Source organism: Triturus cristatus, chromosome 1_2, assembly GCF_964204655.1.
Source record: "Triturus cristatus chromosome 1_2, aTriCri1.1, whole genome shotgun sequence".
Taxonomy (NCBI): domain Eukaryota; kingdom Metazoa; phylum Chordata; class Amphibia; order Caudata; family Salamandridae; genus Triturus; species Triturus cristatus.
The window spans coordinates 1,165,280,230-1,165,302,814 of record NC_140580.1 but is presented as its reverse complement, the minus strand read 5'-3'; the positions used below and the strand labels follow the sequence as shown (position 1 = coordinate 1,165,302,814).

Here is a 22,585-nt window from a genome sequence, read left to right as displayed (position 1 = left end):
CGGTCAAGACGCTTCACAGCTGTCCTTTACGGACTATTACTATTAAAACTGTGTTCCTCGTCGCCATCACCTAGGCACAGTATGTGAGTGAGGTTCAGGCTCTTTATGGTTAATCCACCATACACTACCTACTTCCCAAACCAACTCGTACTGCGGACACAAGCATCTTTTCTACCAATCTGTGATGCCATTCCATGTCAATCAAACTATCACCCTGCCGGCATGCTATGCTCCAACTCGCCCCTCATCGATTGGATCCCAAGAGAGCCCTCAACTTTTACATTGATCGTACCAAAGAACACCGATTGGACGATTATCTTTTTGCACAGTTCTCTGGAGCAAAAATGTGCAGAAGAGAACCCTCTTCCGTTGGATCGTGCACTGTATTAAGATCTGCTACAGGTTGGCAAAAAGCAGCCTCTGGAAGGACTGTGTGCTCATTGTCCAGGGCCAAAGCTGCTACCTCTGTCTTAGCAACTGGAGTCCCTATCCTGGACACATGCCTGGCATCTACGTGGACATCCCCCTATTCATACAGGGCTACTGTCTGGATAGTCAGGTATGCCGAAAGGGGAATTTTGCCCACTCTGTCCTGCAGGACTTTCTGGTTTGAGTCCATTCACAGACCTGCCTCCAAAAAGGTACCGCTTTGGTATCTATTCAGAAGGTAAGTAATCTGTGGCTAGAGATCTCTATCAGAAGAATAAGTTACTTACCTTTGATAACTCTCTTTCTGATAGAGACTCTATTTAGCCGCAGATTCCTCATCGACCCTCCCATCCTCTCCTTTCTGTGATTGAACTCTATACATTAATAAGATCCTAACTGTAGGAATCTGCACTCTGGTCACAACTGGTTTGCTCTTGGAGCTCTGAGTTTGGGAGCGCAGACAGCCTCAAAAGCAACTGACAGTGCATAGGGGTGGCGCTTATATAGGCTCTGCACATCATGTGCAGAGTGGAATGTCATCATTGTGAAGTCGCAAGGTGCGACCTGACAGCATGCAGAGCTACTGCTGAAATGTTTCTGGATTCAGTCTGATGCTTGGTGAATGTTCAAAATGTGAGGAATATGCAGTTAGATAGAGTCTCTAGCAGAAATAACATTACCGAAGAAAGTAACCTGTTCATCTGGAGCATAGTTCTATGACAGACCAGTGGCGACGATAGAGAATTTTAATTTGAGGAATCAATGGTGTTGCAGGTGTCCAGATCTGAAAGGGGCAGGAGAACCTCTTACGAGAAGGATGTCCTCTTCAGGCCACAATGGGACCACTTCCTTCACCAGCTGAGGAAGTGGAACTCGTCTGGATTGTGGGTGAGGCTCCTGATTTCATGGTTGCAACAGATTTATCTAACTAGCCCTCATTTCAAAGTGAATTAAAGAGTGCAAATATACACACAATCCATTAACACTGCAAAAAAGATCACTCTCTCAATGTCTAGCCTGGCACCTTGAGGGGCATATGTTCTCACCAACCAGCCTTTCAAACAAATGTAATTGTGGCCATTAACTTTTGAAAGATTGTCGGAGCTAAGGTAAGACCTAGTGGTGCTCCCTTCCTGTACTGGTAGTGCACCGCATCGCACATCATCCAGGCTAAAACTTTAAACCAAAAGTAATTCCTCTATGGATTCTACAGTGGGGTGTAGAAGGATCAATCTCTGTGTTACAGTGCACAAAGCTGGTCCCTCAGTCGCAAGACTAAATCTGCTAATGCCAGGATAAGCAGTGAATCTGTTTATGCCCATATAACCAGGAAATGGCTGATAAAGCAGATGCCGGGAATAGTCCCCAATCTGTGAGAATGGTGCTCGAACTGCAAGAGTTGTGCAGAGATCGAGAGAATGGTGCACAGAGTGCCTCATTTCCACCCCAAAGGGAGAAAATAGAATACAAGACTAAAGTCCTCCCCTGAGTCCTTCATGGCATTGAGTTCCAAACACTGGAACAAGGAGGAGGAACCGGGGACAGGGTTTCTAATGGCCTGTCAGACCACCAATAGAACCATAGGGTAAAGGTGGACTCCCCTTCGTCGTGGTGGTTAGCCTGATACAAGTGGGTGAACAGAGTCCATTTGGTCTTCTTTTACTCTGGCTAGAGGAGAGAAGAACTCCCAGTCTAACCACTGTTAGAGCAGGTCTATCTCTCTTTAATAGTGTGCGAAGCTTTCAAAATTGTGTGGGCCTCTACCTCAGCCCAGCTTAACTCCTCGGCCTGAAATCTATGTGGGTTAAGGTGGAGGTTTGATGGTTATCACCAACGACAACTCATCTTTCATCTCCCCGCCTTACACTAAATGAAGGTATTATCCACCGGTGCAGAATAAGAAACCTGCTGTTTCTCTGTAAACCGACCATCAGATGAGAATCAAAGAGCTGCATTTTGAGCCCCCAAAACCTTGTCTGCAGAAGAAGTAAAAGCAGGCCATTTCGATTCTTCAGTATAGCAAAGAAACCCAGGACTAAGCCAATGAGAGTGACATCGCTTTCACCAGAGGCTTGCCAGCCACCTGTTTGAGAGCAGTAGGGCTTTTCTCTAATTTGATTATCTCATTTCAGAACCTCTTTGAAGATCAAAGCGGAGGGTTTGGGATCTGTGGTCAACACACTTTGGTCAAAGAGGGTACTCCAGACCTGAGGCTCCTCCAAAACATTACATTTTCATTCTCCTTCACCATCTGTTTCTGTGCCAGCACTGAATAGTGACACATAAGGGTGTCAGGCGCTAACACACCTACAGGACAGAGATGAGAGGCAGTAGGAAATGGAGACCCCAGAGGAACAATGGGAGAGAAAATTTAGCAGAACATGTGAGTTTATCTGCTGCACAAGTACATGATGACTGGACTCCAAGTGGGCTTGGACCATCAAGTTTTACAGTGGAACAGAAGGGATGGGTGACACTTTACACTGCGTTTGGAGCCACTGATACTGCCAACAAGTAGCTGTGGCCATAATTGAGAACATGTGGAGCACATGCTATGGCCCTGGCTATGTTTTTGAAAAGAGGGCAGCATAAGTCTTCATGAAAAAGTGTCAAGAGGGTCACCAGATGGCCAGAGTCTTGTGAAAACAACCCCAGAGAAAAGAAGCCCCCACACCTTTGAGGAGAGCCTGGCAAAGAGGGCTCAGAAATCGAGTCGAAGGCAAAGACCAGGAACTAAGATACTGCTGCCTCTGTTGAAAGAGGTCAGAGTTGCTGTTTGTCGGAATCTGGCGAGAGGCCAGAACCTGCAGCGGCCACAAAAAGCCCAAAGCCTCACTAGCAGACACAAGCCTCTAATGATTTTATGCCTTTAAAGACTATGCAGCAAGCATGGCAACATCTGAAGGTTGAGCTATTATAGTGAGTGTAAAAGTCCTTGATAACTAGCGCACTGTGAAAAAGCTGCCCTAGTAAATACCACTTGAGAATCTTGGAGAGCTGCAACAAGTCGGAAGTACAGAAAACATGGCCGGCCAGCAACAAAAGAGAAACAATATTTGAGGGATGCAAGTGTTCAGTAACATGGCCTTCTGGTCTTCACTTGGGCTTGCTGAGCCCCTCATAACAGTGTACAGATTTGGACCATGAAAAGACCTCAGGGAGATCTCCGGTTCTAGGCTGCAACTGCACCTCAAGGATGGTTCCTTTGTCAGGTACCTGCGAATGCCATGAAGCTACTTCATGAAGACCTGAGAGATTGTTCCTGCCCCATTGTTAAAGGGTGCCTTCAAACTGAAGATGCTCGAGTAGGCCTCCTATTATCCCACCATATTTCGTTCACTCTCCTGCACTTAAATGAAGTGTCCTGCTTCCTGTTGGAAGTTGGAAGGAATCCTGTTAGACAGCTCCGGCTGCTTCTGAAAATGCGACCTCTGGTCATGTGTAGGGATGCGACAGTGCTGCTGCGTGGAAAATGAGTTGCACTACCATATCAAGTGACATTAGAACAGCAAGTTCCACTTAAGTCCAAACTTTAAGTGTGATTTTCGACATGGCCTCAATAAAGCAGTTTGAATTCCAGATAAGGAAAGCAAGTCCCTCAAACTAGTCAAGGGAAGTGTCCAGTCAAAGATCATAGGAAGCTGAGGCAACCTTTCAGGATAGAACAACGTGGTGGGTCAGTGATAGGAGAGACGCAGTGCTTTGCCTCATCACGCAAAAGATGGGCTTTCACTAGGGCCTGAAATAGGAGGGGCATAGGACAGCTTTAGAAAGGAGTGACAACGGGCAACCTGGAATAGGCATGATGTAACATGGATCAGGCTGGGACAAAAGCGATGTGGGATAATAAGGGCAAGCTGGGGTAGGCAGGGCAAGTGGCAGCATGAGATAGGAGCGATATGGGGACGCTAGGGTTAGAAAGGGAATGGAGCAACATGGGTTAGAGGGACTTGAGCATCCTAAGGTAGTATGGAAAAGGTTAGCTTAATGTAGGAGGGACAGCTGCTAATTGGAGTGATTTGAGACAGCCTATCAATGAAGGTTGTGAGACAGCCTAGGACAGGGGGCATCAGGCAACCAGGGAAAGCAGGATCTAGAAAGCCTAGGTTAAAAGGGACAGACTGGGGTATAGGGGGAGCAAAGAGCATTCAGGGATGGTGACAGAGAACTTCTGTAACCCTATTGCATCAAGGGTCAAACACAAATAGCTTTCGCATATGCTCACAGAAGCTGACATAACCCAGACATAAAAGAAAAGAACAAGCCCCTAAAAAGCTGAATACCCCAGCAGGGAAAAGAAAAGTAAGTCTGTTTAGTGATCTTTTACAGCACATGCACAACCCACAAAAGACACATTTATCGACCAGGATCTCTCACCACCTCCTACAGTAGGCTAAACTTGACATAAGTGCTAGTTCTATTATTTCAATAAACCTCCAAATGATTACATCATGGGTACTTGGGGTCTGGGCTTCCACTCGGGGGGCACTGCGTATAGCACTGTCAAAAATCAGGGATGCATATAGTATGTTATTAGTATTTGTATGGTGCACATATCAGCAACTGAGGTTGTGGAAGCAGGAAGAGGAGACAAAAACTTTTTCTGAAGCGGAGGTATTGAGACCCCGTCCGTGTTTTCATTCAAACGAGATTTTTAATGAAATGTGGAAGCAACCGGAGATACTTGAGATTGCCCTAAAACGGATAAAGTGACAGAGATTTGGGTATATAGCTACATACGAAGGGGCTTCATACTTATTCTTGGATTATTATCTCTGAGAGGCTTATACCAGCTTTAGCTACCACCAAGTTTTGGGTGTGGAAGATAAAGGAGTTAGAGAGTACTTTTCTCTTCAAAGCCCCTGGGTTGTCCAACGAAAAGGGAGGCCAATCTATACCTCCTAAGGTGTATATACAAGGTTGTAGAAAAGATTCAAGTCAAGTCAAGAAAGCTTTATTCGACGATTGTCATAAAAGCATATTCATATCATACATATTAGAAGATAAAAACATTTTAAGATATTTTAAAATGGTTTAAAACAATAAATAAAATAGAGATATTTACAAACTGATTCAGCAATTCATTGGAAGGAAAATTAATCAAGACAGCATTTTGCTCCTAATCACCCATGCCCTACCAAGAAACTTTGCAACAGATATATAAACAAATGAAGTTTCAGCAGATCGCAAGATGCGAACAGCCACCTTGGTATTCGTGGTACCCAAGGTCCGGCACATTGGTTTAAGCCAGGTCTGTCGAGGGATTATGTAGGAAGGGCATTGGAACAAAAAGTGATTAACAGATTGAACAGGTGCAGTGCAACCAGGACAATTAAGTACATTTTCTGTAGACCATCTAGATGTAAACTCTCTTACTGGGAGACTACCAACTCTGAGCTGAAAGTAAAGCTTCCTGTCCAAAGGACTGGTTATATCATCCCAGAAAGGTGCCAAGGAAATGGTATCCTTAAAGTCCAAGAAGATGCCAGATAGTGAAAGCGGAGCTGTTGTTCTGAAAACTCTGGATGCTACCATTTCCCAGTACAGAGACTTCAGGACTTGTTTGGTGGGGAAACAAGCATTTTGAGGATCCTCCCACAGGTTTTTTAGACCCAGGTCCCGAAGTGACTCATAGATCCTACGGAGCCACTTGACCTTTCGGCAAGTGTCCAATTTGATAATGTCCATGAGGCCAAGAGCAAAAAGCCTAAGTTCGGGGGTAACCCATAGCCGCCTCCAGTATAGAATAGGGCGGAATGAGGCAATTAATGCTATCGGTCTCATACCAAGGTCATAGAATAGAGGGCAAAGGGGAGTGCTCTGTGGTAGACTTGTTAAATTTCGAAGGAATTTATTCTCATAGGAAGATAGCTTATGTAAATTTTCAAATCCCCACAATTCAACTCCATAAAGTGCTGCTCCAACCACTTTTGCATCATAGACCCGAAGAGCAGGATCAATCGGTTTGGTCAAAGATTTGGCGTGTTCTTTACTTAAAGCACCAGAGAGTTGGGAGTGCTTAAGAGAAGCCAAGTTAACCTGCTTTTTCCAGCTCAAGTCATGCTGAATACAAATGCCCAAATAAGTAAAATCTTGGACCTGGTCCAGTAGCAAACTATTCATAAATATCTTACATTTAAAAGATTTTGGTTGGTTAAAAGACATGAATTTGGATTTTAAAACATTAATTTCAAGCCCACGGGCTAGACAGAACGCCTCAAACAAACTTAAGGACCTCTGTAGGCCACTCGGGGTTTTAGAAATTATGAGGCAATCGTCGGCAAACATTAAAATAGGAATTTTCGCACCTGCCAGAGAAGGGGCATCCACTTTCGCATCTATTAATAATTTTGCTATGTCATTAATGTATAGAGAAAATAAGGTTGGCGCGAGGACGCAGCCCTGCCTGACCCCCTTTTGGATGGGGAACTGCCTGGTCACTTGTCCAACACCACCCCATCTAATCTGCGCAAAGTTGTCTAAATGGAGTCTAGCAATTAGAGAAACTAGAGCAGCTGGCATCCCCAGATTGTCTAAGACAGCCCATAGGGTTTGCCGAGGGACTAAGTCAAAGGCTGCCCTAAGATCTATAAAAGCTGCATATAGGCTGCCTCCCCCCAAGTAGACCACCTTCCAGTAAAGCATAGCAAAATGCAGCACCTGATCAATGGTGCTTATTCTTGCTCTGAAGCCAGCTTGTAGATGGGAAAGGATTGCATTATCTAGGGCCCAATCCAACACTTTGTTCAAGATCAACCTGCCTAAGATCTTTTGTGTGGTATCTATCAGGCTGATAGGACGGTAGTTAGCGGGGAGAGACTTGTCCCCCTTCTTGAACACAGGAATAATTTCTGCTCCCTTCCAGGATCTCGGGATAGGAGCGCCTCTAGCAATCAAATTGGCTAAAATTAGAATGTAGTTACCCCATGACTCACTATTACAGGAGAAAATATCAGCAGGGACTCCATCCATCCCAGGAGCCCTCCCAGGAACCAATGACTTAAGGGCAGTAACAACATCACCCAAGCTAAAGGCATCTTCATTGTAAAAAGTATATTGATAATTTTGAGATGGGCATGTGTTTTCATCAATTGCATATAAAGATTCAAAATGCTTGACCCAATCATCTTGTGTAACCCAGTTTTGTGGTTTATCAGGGTTACCGCCAGCCCCCCATTTAAAAACTGACCAGAATTGTCTCATGTCTTTATGGGCACCTGCTTCCCTAAGTTCCTGCCATCTTTGGAAGTCCCATGCTCTCTTAGCTTTAAAGATGGCTTGCTTATATGCATACCTAGCGGGACGAACTAAGGAGATGTCGCCAGATTTCAATGCGGTGCCCAGATTAGCACGAGCTTCTCTACAATCGGTAGAATACCAACGTAGTGAGAAGTCGATATTAGGTTTAGTTTTTTTTTTTTTGGTGGGTCTAATAAAGATATCTTTGAGTTCTGAGAAGAAGGTTTCATGGATCGAAGTTCCCAGATTACAATGAGTTGCCGATGGGCACTGGTTAAGTACGGCCCCCATATCCTGAGTGGCAAGCACTAATCTATTAAAAATATGAGTTAAGCTTTCTTGGCTTTGAGCAACCTTTGCCCACTTTACGTGACGCATATCATTTGAAATAACCACGTCTTGAAGGACCTGGGGAGAAAGATTATTGTGGGCAGTTGGAGACACCCAAAGCGAGATAGTCAGAGAGAGAGGGTTATGATCACTCTCCAATCTGGCTATAACTTCCATGCCCTTCAGGGATTCCCATGAATCTAGAGATAGAAGGATGTAATCTATCCTGCTTGTGCGGGAACCACTCTTGAAGGTGATAGATCCAGATTTATCCTGTTCAGTCCTTCCATTTGTTGCACGAAGCCCCTTGCTTAAGCAAAGAGCGTTGATCTGGATTGCCAGTTCAGACCAACGAGTGACAGGTTCAAGATCTAAGCATGGGACGCCCCATAGGGCATCCTCAGCCGCCGAGATATTCCAATCAATACCAGAAAGGGGTTCAAAGGTTATATTAAAATCACCACCTACAATGACATGTGAGTGGTGAGAATAAAGAAGCAAGAGTTCCTCCAAACGTGCTATAATATCGGATTTCTTGCCCCCAGTGCTTCTAGCATAAACATTGTAGATATCCAGCGATTTGCCGTTTCTAAACTTGAGCTTAAGTAGTTGGATATCTGGGTGAGAAGTTGAAAGCTCCTTAACAATGATACCTAGGTCCTGTCTAATCCAGGTGGTGAGACCACCTGAAGGACGCCCCTTTTTGCCCTTTACGGCCAAGACGTTAAAATTCAGAAAACCCGCTGCAAACTGAGCCTCCAGTAGCCAGGTCTCTTGGAATAAGCAAATGTCATAAGAGTTGATGAATCGTACCCAGTTAGGATCATTCAACTTAGATTTAAGTCCTGCGATATTCCAGGACAGAAGTGTGCCATACTCAGAGATGGTTGCACTATCTTCTTGAATAGATTCTAGGGTACCATTCAGTGGAGTGTTCTCTATTGGGTTTGCAAGAGAACAATGCATATCCAGACTACCCAATTTACCAATGACAGGGACATTGTTAATCTCTGGGATGCTGCTCAGTGAAGACATCCTTACATAGACTTTGGAAGCATGTTGGTTATCCCTACTAGCCTGAGTACCGGTGTTAAGGGTTTTGTTAGGCAAAAGAGGAGAGGCAAGGGAAACCACTAGCCTAGCTTCATTACAAAGTCAATCATTTAATTCTAGGCCGGACTCTCCCAGGGGCTGTGGCCAAACACCTCCTGAGCAAGAAGTTTGTATAGGGGAGGACTTGATTTGGATTGTAGAATGGTCAGGAGGGCAACTTCTGTATTCTAGATTGATGAGGTTATCTGCTAAGATGGGATCGAAAAAAGTGACCTCTATAAGGTCCATCCTGTTATCATTCTGAGAAATCCTTCTAGCTCCCTCTATATCAGCTCTGATTACAGAGCAACATCCCCTTACATGCCTGAGCCAGTGTATGACCTTGTTAACCAGAGATTCACTGCTTTCAAATTGGGACCCAGAGGACAGTTTTGGAACATTTACCATAAGGACCTTTCGTGGGTGAAAAGTGCGACTGTGTGGCCCATGTCTTTGAGTTTGATGGTAGGGATTACCTTTAAAAGTAGTTCCTGTTCTCTCATTAGTAAGAGAGGATCTTTCAGCGCGTGGTAATGCCTGAGGCATACCAGGAGAGACTCTGATGGGATGTCTAACAGAAGGTGGGGTGCAAGCAGCGGCAGAGTTAGCCTTTGATATAGCTAAAAGACGAGACTGGATATTCGCAGGGTGAGAAACATGGGGCAGTTTCTTAGCAATAACATTAGATGTTACTGACGGCCCATCGGTCACCTCTGTGGAGGCCTTAACCAAACCCCTCTCCGAATTAACAGAGTTTAGCTTAGAATAAGTATCAGTAGCCAGCTTAGATTCCCCCAACTTCGTGACAGTGGTTGATAGTGTATCAATCTTGAGTTGCATAGTCTCAATCAGGGAGTGCAGGTTTTTCACTAGAACCAACAGAGATTTTATATCATGTTTGCAGGATTCAGTCCCCATGAATTCCTCGGGCAGGTTAATGATAGGACTATCTTGAGGTAAAAGAGGACCTGTATTTGCATCCAAGCTTGCTGGAGGGAGCAGGGCTGGACATCTAGCATCAATATCAACTTCACTCAGAATGGAAAACCTATTGCTACAAGCTATACCCGGGGGACAATTGAAGTCAGAAGGGGATTTGTCAGAGTGAACTTGGCTCACTTCCGTTGATACTGTGGGGGTGATAGAGACCACAGCTTTGCCCCTTACTCCACTTGATTGTTCTTCCCCACCCTTTTTCGATAGGAACATGTCCGGGACTATAACAATGCTTTTAGTAGCCACATTTCTACCACCAGTAGCCTGCAAGGGGGTGGCGTTAAGTATTTCCCCACATTCATCAACAATAACCTCAATGCGATCCATGACACAGTTACTGGCTGCATGTTGGCGAGCTTTCTTTGCTCTAGTTTTCCTTGTCTTAGAGTTCACAGGCAGGGAACGTGAGGAGTCCGAATCTCCCTCGGGGGTTTTCCTTTTGCCCATGGCTGTTAAAAATGATGACCAATATACAGACCTTGATGAACCGGGAACACCTTGTTAAGGACCAGGCCAACCCGACCCAGTTCGACCCCGGACGGCCACAGACGGCCCGCCCTCTGCCCGGGCTCAGCCCGGCGCCGCCCGCGCGCGTCCCGCGACGCGGGGTGTGCTGACGATTTTTAAGCGCCTCCGGGCGCTAATCCGATGACGCTGGTTCCGACGTGGGCCCGGGGATCCTGGGTAATGTAGTCCTTACACGCCCTCCCTCCACGCTGCGGCCACGAAGGTTTCACACGCGGCGGCGGGAGGGGGGGGGAAGGACAGGGCAGTAGCAGGACACTCGAGGACAGTGGCGTCCAGACCCCAGGTACGAGCAGGGGCAACAGAGAGTCGTTTTTAGAAGGCACCCGCTCCGCCGGGTGTGCTGACGATTTTTAAGCGCCTCCGGGCGCTAATCCGATGACGCTGGTTCCGACGTGGGCCCGGGGATCCTGGGTAATGTAGTCCTTACACGCCCTCCCTCCACGCTGCGGCCACGAAGGTTTCACACGCGGCGGCGGGAGGGGGGGGGAAGGACAGGGCAGTAGCAGGACACTCGAGGACAGTGGCGTCCAGACCCCAGGTACGAGCAGGGGCAACAGAGAGTCGTTTTTGTCTGGGAGATAGCGTCTCTTGTCCTGAAGAAGGTGGCGGTTAAACGACAATACTCACCGAAACGCGTCGATGCTTACTGAAAAAGACATCTCTTCAACTGTGTGGACATTTGCTGAAACTAATAACGTATATGTATAAAATCTAAGTGTGCGGGTAGATGATCCTGGTCTGACGATTTTGCCTTGTTTCTGACTAGAAGGATTACTTCTTGCTTGTTTTCCCAATATTGCACTGATTTGTTAGTGGTTTTTTAAAAACTTTTCTCCTATATTAATTGCTATGTATGATGTTTTTTACTTGATGTCAACATTTTTTTTTTAAATGCTCGATGAAAATATTTTCTATGTGTGACCACATGTTTGGTAATTTTTAAATAAAATATTTGTATTTTGATGTATTGAGCACTTTGATGCTGTCATATTCTGGTGATATGTATATGTGATTTTCTGTTTGAGTTAAGGTGTTTGAGTTACCCAAAGGGGATTATTTTTATGACTGAGGTCTTTCTGGTGCCCAACTCCTTTGGTGTTGAAGGGGCCCCTCTCATTGATTTGAGATTGATTTAGTTGCTCAAGTAGTGGGAAATATGTATGTGGAGAGCCTCTAAGGGGGTGATGGTCGTGGAGCTGGCAGCAGGGGAGGTGAATTGATTCATTATGGAGAATATTGGAGCTGTTCTCAGTTCGATCAGTCAGAATGGTGCTCTTGGAGGACTTGAGTCACTGGTGGTAGAGCTGGAGGGTTGATCTGTTAGTGTTGCTGTAGATGATGTTGTGGGTTTCTCTCTATGGGCAGTCTAGTTGTTTGCAATGGCATTTAGTGAGTCGTAGTTCTTCTGTAAACCAGCTGGTTTGTGGTCTATTCCGAGAGATGGTGATGGTCTTGAGCTAGGCCAGGGTGTCTGCGCACAAGGGAATTGAAGTTAGTGATGGAGGTTGTTGGATTCCTGAGGTCCAGGTTTTCACAGGAATCTTGTTCCAGTTGCGGTGGAAGGCTCTGGTGGGCGCAGTTCTTCATTAGTGGGGGAGGTGCAAGTTGAAGCAGACAAAGAAGTGGTCGGTCTAGGTGAGGGGGTGGGCTTGTTTACCGTGATGTTGGCAAAGTTGGGAAAAACGTGGTCGGAGATGCCCGGCGGTGTGAGGGGGGTCCTGAACTCGTTGGGTGAGTCCAACTGTGCTCAGGAGGTTGATGGTGTTTGGGTTGGTTGGTCCTCCTGGAAAAAGTTGAGGTCACAGAGGAGGCTGGAGAAGCAGGGGTCAAGCACTGGTGAGGCGATGAGATCTTAGATGGTGCTTCCAAAGTTGAAACTTGGTCTGGGACAATGGGTGAGATGGCCCCTCCCAGGGTGATGTTGTTCGAGATGGTGAGCTTGAAGGCAGGTATTCCAGTTGAACGCTAGAATGAGCCGACGTGATGGAGCAGTGGATGTTGTCGTTGCAGATAATGGCTATGCCTCCTCTGGATTTGCAGGTTTTGTCCTGTCTTCAGATCTTGAAACGTTTTGGGCAAGGTGATTGCAAGTGGGTTGCTGTGCGATGTTGGGGGCAGTTGTCAGGTTGACCGAAGTCTCGGTCAGGAAGAGAAGGTCCAGAAAGAAGTTGTGCAGAAGGTCCCAAATGTCAATGGCATGTCTGATGAGTGAGTGGGTGTTGAGGAGGAGGCAAGTAAGTGTGGGGACGTTGGAGTGTATAGCGATGTTGTACACAGTGGGGTTGTGAGCGTGGGGTTTGAAGGTGGCGGGTGAGGTGGGCTGGAGGGGCGCTGAGGAGAAGCGGCAGCCAGCACAAGAACACGCACCCTCAGAGTACGTGGGGAATGCACAGGGGAAACAGTCATTTGGTGTTCAGACTGTGAAGTCCTGTGGCAGAGTAGTGTCTTGGGCTTCAGTGGATGGAAGTAGGACCAGGTCTTCTGGTGCTGGGTGCAAGTGGCCGGCATGAAGTAGGTCTGGAGGACAAAGCTTTTAGGAGTAAGTGTTCAGCAGCAGGAAACTGTGGGAGAAGCAGGTAGGAGTGGGGAGATGGCGGAAAGGCTGCCTTGTGGGGCCAGGGCTCAAATGGGGCAAAATAAAGATGGGAGATGGCTACAGACAGAGGTAAGAAATGCAAGTAAACAGGCAAGCAGTGTAAAACATATGGAGAAAAAGATAAATAGATGATGAAAAAAGAGATGAAAGATTTTTAACAAGAGGTCGTGAAAGAAGAGGCAAATGATGAAAAAAGGAAGAAGCAAACATGCAAAAGAGATGATGCGATCGAGGATTGAAAAAGAGGCAAACAGGTCTAGAGACATAGTGCGAGAGAGGTGACTACGCAAAAAAAGGGAGTGAGAGTGCTATGAGCAAGAGGCCTGAGGAAGCTAGGGTGATAGAGAACAAATGAAGTTCAACTGAAGGACAGAGAGTGAAGGAGTCAGATGGAAGAGTGAGCGTGTGAGACAGGGAGGCCTCGGTTCAGCCACGTCAGAGCGGGGTTCGAAAGGGCCAGGCATGGTCAGAGGACCAGGCACAGGGGTGTGGGCTTTAGGGGGAGAAAGTACCTGCTTAGTCCTATATTGATTATCAATTGTCATTTCACTGAGGATCTGTGTTTTGAGTGAGGTCCACCCAGACCCTTTATCCTGAGCATATGGTTTGCCTTACTGAATCAGGGATGAGTGGCATAAGGGGGAATTCACATCCAAGTGGCAAAACGTAGTGACCACGGGGGAGTGACAGAAGAGAGACCCAGCATATTAAGGAAACCTGTACACTTCAGTGACACAGCCTAATGAGTATGGGAGTTTTAGCAGGGAGGTGGGTTGTCCTGCGAGGAAGTGAAGTTGTCAGGTAAGATCCAGTGTGCAATGGATGGCAGAGAGCAAGATGGTTCATCAAGTGGATAAAGGCTGGGAGATAGCATTTGACCCATCTACTGGGTAAAGGCTAGTGGAAGTCGGGTGGCATAGCTAGATTGTAACAGTGAGTGAATAGAGGCTAATGGAATGTGAAGTGGCTTGCTCTAGTGGATAAAGGCTGTTGGCCAGTAAGGTGGCCACTGCAGTGGGAAGAGATTGGTGGATAGAGAGGTGGTTCATGTAGTGGCATTGTAGGACCCGCCTCGGACCCCTGTGGTCCTAGGATTTTGTGAAACAGACTCTAAACCACCCCATATCCATAGGTGATATGGTCCAAAGCCCAACAATATCAGCAAAACTTATTTCCATACTGTCTGGATATTGCTGTTGTGTAGGCAGTCTCAGCAGGGGCCACGGTCTAGCATAGAAGGCAGACGCAGCAACAGATGCCACAGTGCAGCCATATGGGCAGTGGTAACAGAGCCCATGGTGCAGCGTAGGAGGCAGTCTAGGACCACCTGTAGGCAGTCTCACCAGAGGCCACTGTATTGCCTTCGAGGCAGACAACAGCGGAGGACACAGTGCAACTCCAAAACCTCAAAATGCTCTGTTCTGCTCTGCTCTCTGCTGCCTCAATAAGTGTTCTTAATTTTTAGTCCTTTGAAAAGTCCACTCTAGTACTACAAAGTATTCATGTCAACTCTTTTCACTCATTAAGGGTACTCCAGTTCTCTGCTCTCTCAAGGACCTCATGTCTGCTCTCTGCTATCTCAAGATGTTCACTAATATTTTGAACTGCCGCAGGAAGTTCATCCTACCAGCGCTTCCATGAGAAGTTCACATTCTTAGTTTCCTCCATTTAAAAGTTCATTCCACCTCTGCAGCTTTGAGATATCAACTCTTAAGCCCTTGAATCAGGTGAGCCCCCCGCTCGGCCCCTTAAAATTCGTATTCCTGTTTTTTCCTTCTAGTAGCTGTTCACACCAGATGTGTATTCCCACAAAAATTACATGTACCCTCAGCTCCATCAGAAAGTTATCTCCTTCTTTCTGCTCCCTCAAAGAGTTCATGTGTGCTTTCTGAGCTCTCACAAATCTCACTCCTGTTCTTGAGTCTATGGAGAAGTTGACTCCAGTTCCCTGCTTGTTCAAGAAGGTTACCCCGGAGTTCTGTTTTCTCAGGAAGTTCACCTCCACTGTGTTTTCTTGATAAGTTCAGTTCTTCTCTCTGATCCCTCAAGAGGATCTCTAACTTTTTCGGTTACCTTCAAAAGTTCACCTGTGCTTTTTGTTCTGTCAAGAAATTCTCTTAATCTTTTTACTTCCTCAGAATATTTTCAATTTCTACTGTTTTGAGATGTAAACTCTGGATCTCAGCATCCTTAGGGAGTTCATTCTTGCTCTGTCCTGCCATTCTTTGTTACCATAAAAGGTTCACACCTGCTGCTTGCTCCATTAAAATAACAATGGACTGTAATGTGGCCCAGTGGCTAAGATTAATTCAAACATTCTATCAATCACTTGTTTGGTATACTTTAGTGTGGTCCCCTAAGTGAGACGGGTATGCCCAGATGTTGGTCCCGTGCACACTGTCTCACTGGAACCAAGCTGTGCCGGCTGATGAGTCCTAGGCTGCTTGTGTTCCGGTTCAGGGAGGACATACTTTCTTTGGAATCCCACTCCTATCCTTTAATACCTCAAGAAGTCAATTCCAGCTGTTGGCTCTCTCAAGAAGTCCTCTCCTGGTCTCTATGGAGAAGTTTACCTCTGTGCTATGTTCTGTCAAGGAGAGAAGTCATGCGCTACCCTTTTTCCTAGAGAAACCCACTCACATTCTGCTCCCTGGGAAGTGCACTTCTGATGCCTAATCTCTTAAGAAATAAATTCCCACTGGCTTGAGGAGTTCACCTAGGACTTCCTTTTGGCTTCAATTTCCCTCTAGACGCTTATGTTAGTCTTTGTTCTTTAATAAATTCACTCACAAACCTTTATATTTCCTCAGAAAGTCCACTCGTTCTTTAATCCATAAAGAAGTTTGTAAGTTTCCCCATCTCACTGCAAAAATGTATACCTCCTGTGAGTTCCTTGAAGAAATCAACTCCCACTCTGAGCTGTCCCAAGATAATGACTTGCTCAAAAAGCTGACCTGCGTTGTCTGCTCTATGAAATGCATGTTTTTTTCTCCCTCAGGGGCTCTCCCCTAGATGATCTGTCCTACCAGCTGCTCCCTCAAGAAGTGCACTCAAGAAGTGTATACCCACTCTGCTCCCCCTCATGATATTCACTTGCACCCTTATCTCTCTTATGAAGTTTGCTCACACAATGTTCCCCTTGATAACACCCATTATGGAAATAAAAAGAAGCAAAGGGTCTGAAGGCAGACTTGCTCCCAATCAATGAACAGAGCATGGCAGTCTGGGAGGTGGACTTGCAATAGTACATGCTGATAAAATGTAAAACAATGCCAGTATGAGAAAATATATGTTTTATTTGAGACACGTGGTGGATGGGACATGAGGAAGAAAACAAGAGACACCGTGGGTGAGTAGATCTCTTCCTACAAGAAGTTCATAAAGGGTACGCGCAATCTCTCTAGCGGTTATATACAAAGCGTGTGTGCAAAGAAAGAACAAGTTGTAGGAGACATGCACATGCACTAGAACACAGAGATGCGGGCGATACACAATATTTGCATCATGGGATTCATTGTTAGAACAACAAGCATGTTAGGTGTTGCAAAACTGGTTAGCAAAATAATGGTTAAAATGCATACATAAATTAGAAAAGTAAACAATAATAAAAATGTAAAGCAATCTTGTAATATATACACAAACATGACCGCTTCTAAAACACTGGCTATATGTACACAGTCAATGGCAACAAGCAGAAACGCCTGTTCGGCTCAAGAAGCAGCATCTCCGATACATTTTGGCAGACATTGTGCTTCACCTCAGAGGGCGAGTGCACACTCGCCTGGGGTGTATCGTACTGTAGTTTGCTCCAAATTTGGTACAGTAGCTCGTTCGTCCCTCAAGGGTGGTCCGAACTGCTAGGTTAACAACTGGTGATTTAGAGTCTACTGTGAAGAAGCAGAAGCAAGTCCCCCAAGAACAGCGTCATGTTAGGACTTCCACTACTCACACATTAGAGGGATGGAGCCTGGCTTTAGTAATGGTCAGACAAGACAACTATACTATGATAATTACAAATGGCAGACGCTTAGGTTAACAACATTGTTACCGCACACAGTCCAATTTCCTTCACTAGACTGATACTGAGGCACTTTCTGGAGGCTGAAAGAAATGTTCCAGAGCTCAGCTGTTTCCTCCAAGTCGGTTTCAGCCAAAGGGAGGCCACCCAAGCCTCTAAAGCGTATGCAGCAGATATTAAAGATGTCCTCCACAGATTCTTTTCCAAGCTTAGTATGTTAGGTTAAGTAATATTTGCCACAGTGAGCCATGAGGAACACCCAGAGTAAAAGGGGTGTAACTTATATACGTGATTGCACATTGTTCCACTATGAGCCATCAAGACTAGTCCACGCAGGTGGTGAAGCAGCTGGGAGAAGTAACGTAAAGAAAGCCATGACACTGCTGCCTTCTGCCCTCCAGGACCGGTACAAGGTCTTCCTTATAAGGAGCAGGACACGGAGATGCTTCGATCTAACCTGAATAGAGCCATGGCACTGCTCCGCTCCGCACAGGTCTTCCAAGACTGAAATGAGACTTTCCTGACAAGGACCTCGACAATCACATGCTTCGGCGTGTCAAATACAAGCTGTAACATCTTAACAAAGCAAATAAGCTCATTATGCCTGCTGGACACATTGCATCTCTTAGCAGGCCTCATTATGTTTGTACTGTTTGCACTTTTTTCTGCATTTACCTTTTTCTGGAGCAAATGTAATTCCATGACATCACACTAGATATATTTTTAGGGTAAGCGGGGGGCCAAGTGCTCCTTGACAGGAGACATTTGTTTTAATGGCACCAACTGGTCTTACGCCAGGCACACCTTGTAAGAAAGTTCAGAACAGGTGAAGACCTTCGTACAAGTCTTTGGGGTCTATCGCAGCTGGACAGAGACCTCATATGTCCATCTGAAGCACAGCTCAACATTCCGACAACTAACAGAATGCCAAGAGAGGCAATAGAAACACTCATGGCAACAGTGCCTGGGACAGCACCCAACTGGTCTTCTGTGGTTTCAGCCCCATAATCAAATCCTAATTTCCTTCCGCTTCGTGAAGCAGTAGAAAATAAATGACATGCACCTGATCAGTGCCTACTCATGGGAGCTCCTCTTTCAGTATGTCCTTTGTTCCACAGACAATTCTTGGAAGGGGGCGGGACACAGAAGACTTCTACTAACTCGTCCAAAAATTGGAACAAATGTGTGGCATTAAGAGAACAATAAAAAGCAGCCCATATCCCTCAGATTACTGGCCCTGCATATACCATGCAGCTGTCTTCAGATACTAACTGCGCACACACATGTACCTGGAATCTGCTGGTACAGCAATTAGACCCCCGAATCAATCCCTTTGCTCTGGCATAGGTGATCCTTTGATACAGACTGTATGGTTGGCATCTCCAGCGGTGAAGTACCACCATTAGGGTATCCTGAGTGATTCACTGCTTCAATTAGGAATTAGCAAAATGTCAAATATCTGTGCGTGATGCATAGCCATCTGTGTTACCCTGGCTATTGAGGGCACCCTTCTGTACCATGCTGCACTCCTTCAGGCCAAGACAGGTGCTTCTGTAGTAGTCAGTCTCGCAGTTAGCAGGAGCTTAGCCTGCTGCTGCATGAGCAAGTGCTGTAGATATTTTTAGCCCTCCTCTGCTGATGCTCGCTGCACCTCTCAATACCGCTTTTGACAAGAATCCTACTTCTTGTTGATGCAGAATGTTTCTGCCGAGACTTCCTATAGTCCAAGTTTCGTCTGCGAATTGTATCTTAATCAGCAGGCAATGGGTCATGTCCTCCCACAGCCCCATCTAGAGTACTGAATACCGTTACTATATGCAATGACTATTCCAAAAGCGTCTTAGTGCAACAGTCCCAACCCCCTTGTCAATAAATGTTACAAAGTTTTAATCAAGGATTCCCAACTGATTTTCTTAAAGGTTGACCTTTTTACACTGCTGGTGCTCCCACCACTTTTTCCTGGTGGCTGCTAGGTCCATACATGCCAGCAAGATTACCAGGTTGCCACCCAACTCTTCTCCCGCCACATTCTTGACATGATGGATGCACCAATGGCCTGATCACAGCTGCCTGTGAAAGAGAACTGCTGCTTCAGGACAACACCGTACTTAGAGGCTTTGTAGCAGGGAGTGGGAGCTCCTACGTCACGGCGCGCGTCCAGAGGTAGTTTGTAGCAGAGTGGGCGCTCCTGGATGAGTATTACTTGAAATACCCCTGGAGATGCAGATCATAACAGTGCTCCTGGGTCTAGATGTGCCTGCATAGGGAGTAGGCATTTCTAGGTGAAGACCGACCTGGAGCTGAAGAAATGCCATTCGAGCTAGTTGGGAGCAGGGTATGAGTCCACAGAGGCAGTTTGAAGCATGGAGTGGGTGCTCCTAGGTGAAGTCATTCCAACAGAGAAAGTCTGGAGCATGCACTGGACATTCCTAGGTGAAGGTGCCATTAGATGTCCTCATCTACACTTCTAATCTATTGAGTGAAGCCCTTGCAAGAGTTACAGATATTCTACACCGCGGGATATTACAGAGGTGGGTGTCCTAACCTTTGCGCAGACCATACCCGGTTGGTTAGTGGTGCTTCAGGATCCCGAAGCAACTTTTTATTAGAGGTGTGGAATGGTTTGCGCCTCCTGCTCTCTTGATAGCGCGCCAACTGGTTTAAAGTTTGTTAGGGAAATATTTTGAACCTGCACAGATGTTTGACACTGTACAGAATCGGTCTCTTCAACATATCTGCACTGAGAGTTATCACCTATTTCTAAACCAGGATAGCCTCAGAAATAATACATTTCATTAAATGGTGAGCGAGAAGCATTTTTAACTACCAGTGCCTATGCCGATGAGTTGAGGGCACATTCCATGGTATCTGGCAGGCCCAGTTTCTGCTTCTCCTACAATAAAACCTCTTTAGCAGCCAGACATCTAAATCTTATGGTGAGGTGGGAAAGGCAGAGTTACTAATGAAGAAGGGGGCACTAAACACAAATCTAGACCCTTTCAAATGCTGGATCCTCTGCAACATTTGCGTAAGAGGCTAGCTCCAACGTCAAACAAATGTGAGACAAGCTCACAGACAACCTTAAGAGAAATAGAAGCCATAGTGAGTCTTCCTGCATAGAGCTCCATGTCTACTCTTTCTTCCCGCAGCCAAGGATATCCCACTCCATGGAGAGGCACCTAGTGTGGGAAAGGGTCATCTCACAAGAGAAGTGCTTGTTCAAACCTATACTCCTATTCCAAAACTATGGAGCGTTGACCCCTCCTGGACAGAAGGCTCCTGGTGTGAAATACAACAGATTTAGCAAGTGAAGAGTTCCTTTTCTGTTGCACTTATGTAGACCCGTAACAAACAACTATGACAGAATCAAAGTCATACCTCACGACGGAGGATTGAAGCGCAGCAGGTGCAGAAGAGGCCAGATAGACGTGGGACACATAGCCTAGGCTGCTCCATGTTAGTAGTCCTCTCTGAACTGAGTCAAGACTGCAGCTGCTTCCAGACCCAGCCGTCTCTCCTAGCTGATCACACTTCATACACATGGACTCTAAATCCAGCTCTTACAGAGCGGGAAAACGGCTCAATATCAAAAACCAGAATCCAAGTACTATGAATATCCACCCAACAAGGGATGCATGGGACACAGCACGCTTCTTCCTTTAAGGAAACATGAAAAAGACAGCACAGAGTGTATTAAATGTATGTCATTGCACCTTTGGCATTTCTGTCCAAATAGACTTCCACGTATGACGTGGGGACGTAACCTTCCTCGTCTTCATTTCGGCGAATCCGTGTCCAGCCATCTCCTTTGTCTTCTTCAATGACGTTCAACACTTCTCCTTCCTCGACAGCGATGGTTCCTTCATTCTGACCTAGAGAGAGAACAGGAGAGCGGGGCTCAGTAGATGCACTGGTCTGACATGGAGAATAAGCAAAGTATCTTAAACAGTAAGTTAATAGGACCAAGTCTGTAGCTCTTCCTGATCCCCAACTTGTGAGAAAGCTAAAGTTAATTCCTTCCAATTCTTGTTCTCTATAATGGAAGTCTTCATTGTGGTAAATACTTACCTGCATGGACCGCAGAACACTTATCAAGTGAAACAAATCTCTTCTTGAACCTTTTCATTTTTATCTAAGTCTATCTTACTTGAACCGGACTTCATTGTATATTGATTTCTTTTAAAGGGAGAAGGCATCTGCGATAAACACTCATTTGAAACCTAGTCAGATTTCTAAGAGGAATGAAAGTGACTGGATTCAGCACCTCCTTGGACCCACATTGCCCTGCGCTGACAGCTGCCTTCAGAAGTCTTTTTCATTGGAGACATGCAGAAGTGGCCAGGTTGCGGAGCAGTATGTTTATAATTTCTATTGTCAAGTCCATGAAGGAGGACTAGGAGTACATGTTTTGGTATCTTCACTGATCGCCCAAACACTGCATAGACCAGCAAACACCATCTTACTAACAGCGACAGCATCAATGGAACCAAATCATTTGGGAAAGGAAACATCAAATCAGTCACTAAGGGAGAAAACAGAAGCTTGACCCAACGGTGTCTCTGCTTTTGAATCCGAATCCAGATGGTAGTGTCTAGTAAATGTGTATTTAGATCACCAGAGGATTGCTATGTATACATGCAAGCTAGACGTTTTCTAGGCGGCTCTTCCCCTTGTGGATAACGCTTCTGTTTTTCCAGGAAGGTTTTCTTCCTTTCTGCAAGGTTTAGATCATAAAAAAAAAGGATTGATCTTGCGCACGGCTGATTGATGGTGGATAAGCCGTTTCTTATATGTCCGAAAATGATGAGCAGTTGTTTAAGTTTTACATTGTCCTTTTTTCTAGATTGTAAGCCAACCCTCTTTTCACATCCAATGTATAAAGTGACCTTTCAGCTCGAGCAATTGGATTGTGAAAGAAAGTTGGAACAGAAACCTACGAATCAAGTGAACATGATAGACTACTTTTGCCTAAAATAAATGTTGGGTTCTCTTAACTGCTTTGGGTCCCTGCAAATACAATGCTTGAATTTAGCTTATTCAGAGAGGCAAAGTATGAGCTACTAGGACCCTACAAATCATGACAGGTGTCGCAGAAATGCTTTGTACATGGACTGAAAAGAAGAATCCATCAATTTAGAAAGAATATTTGCCTCCACTGTGGGGAAGGTCTTCTGTTAGAGAGATTACTACTGGTAAGGACAAAAACAAAACCTGAGAATGACTCCTCTGCAAGTTGTAATAGCTTGTGTATTTTACTGGAGAAATTGAGGCTATGAAATGGTAGCTATGGCAGAAGCACTCCCTCCTGGCAAGTTGATCAATCAATGGATTTCAACGAATACCATATGCAACAGCTT

At 45.6% G+C, this 22,585-nt stretch overlaps 1 protein-coding gene across 16 annotated transcripts in view; it reads right to left on the bottom strand.

The window, feature by feature from the left end:
• Positions 1–22,585, bottom strand: part of FNBP1 (formin binding protein 1) — a 975,957-nt gene that overhangs the window by 7,997 nt on the left and 945,375 nt on the right. For 11 of the 16 annotated variants that reach the window (XM_085613976.1, XM_085613977.1, XM_085613978.1 and 8 more), the window contains one exon: positions 20,942–21,100. In XM_085613976.1, the coding sequence (XP_085470102.1) occupies positions 20,942–21,100 (159 nt within the window). Of the gene's footprint in view, positions 1–16,486; positions 21,101–22,585 lie in introns of those variants that run through there. The other 5 variants (XM_085613986.1, XM_085613992.1, XM_085613981.1 and 2 more) reach the window with 4 other exon arrangements.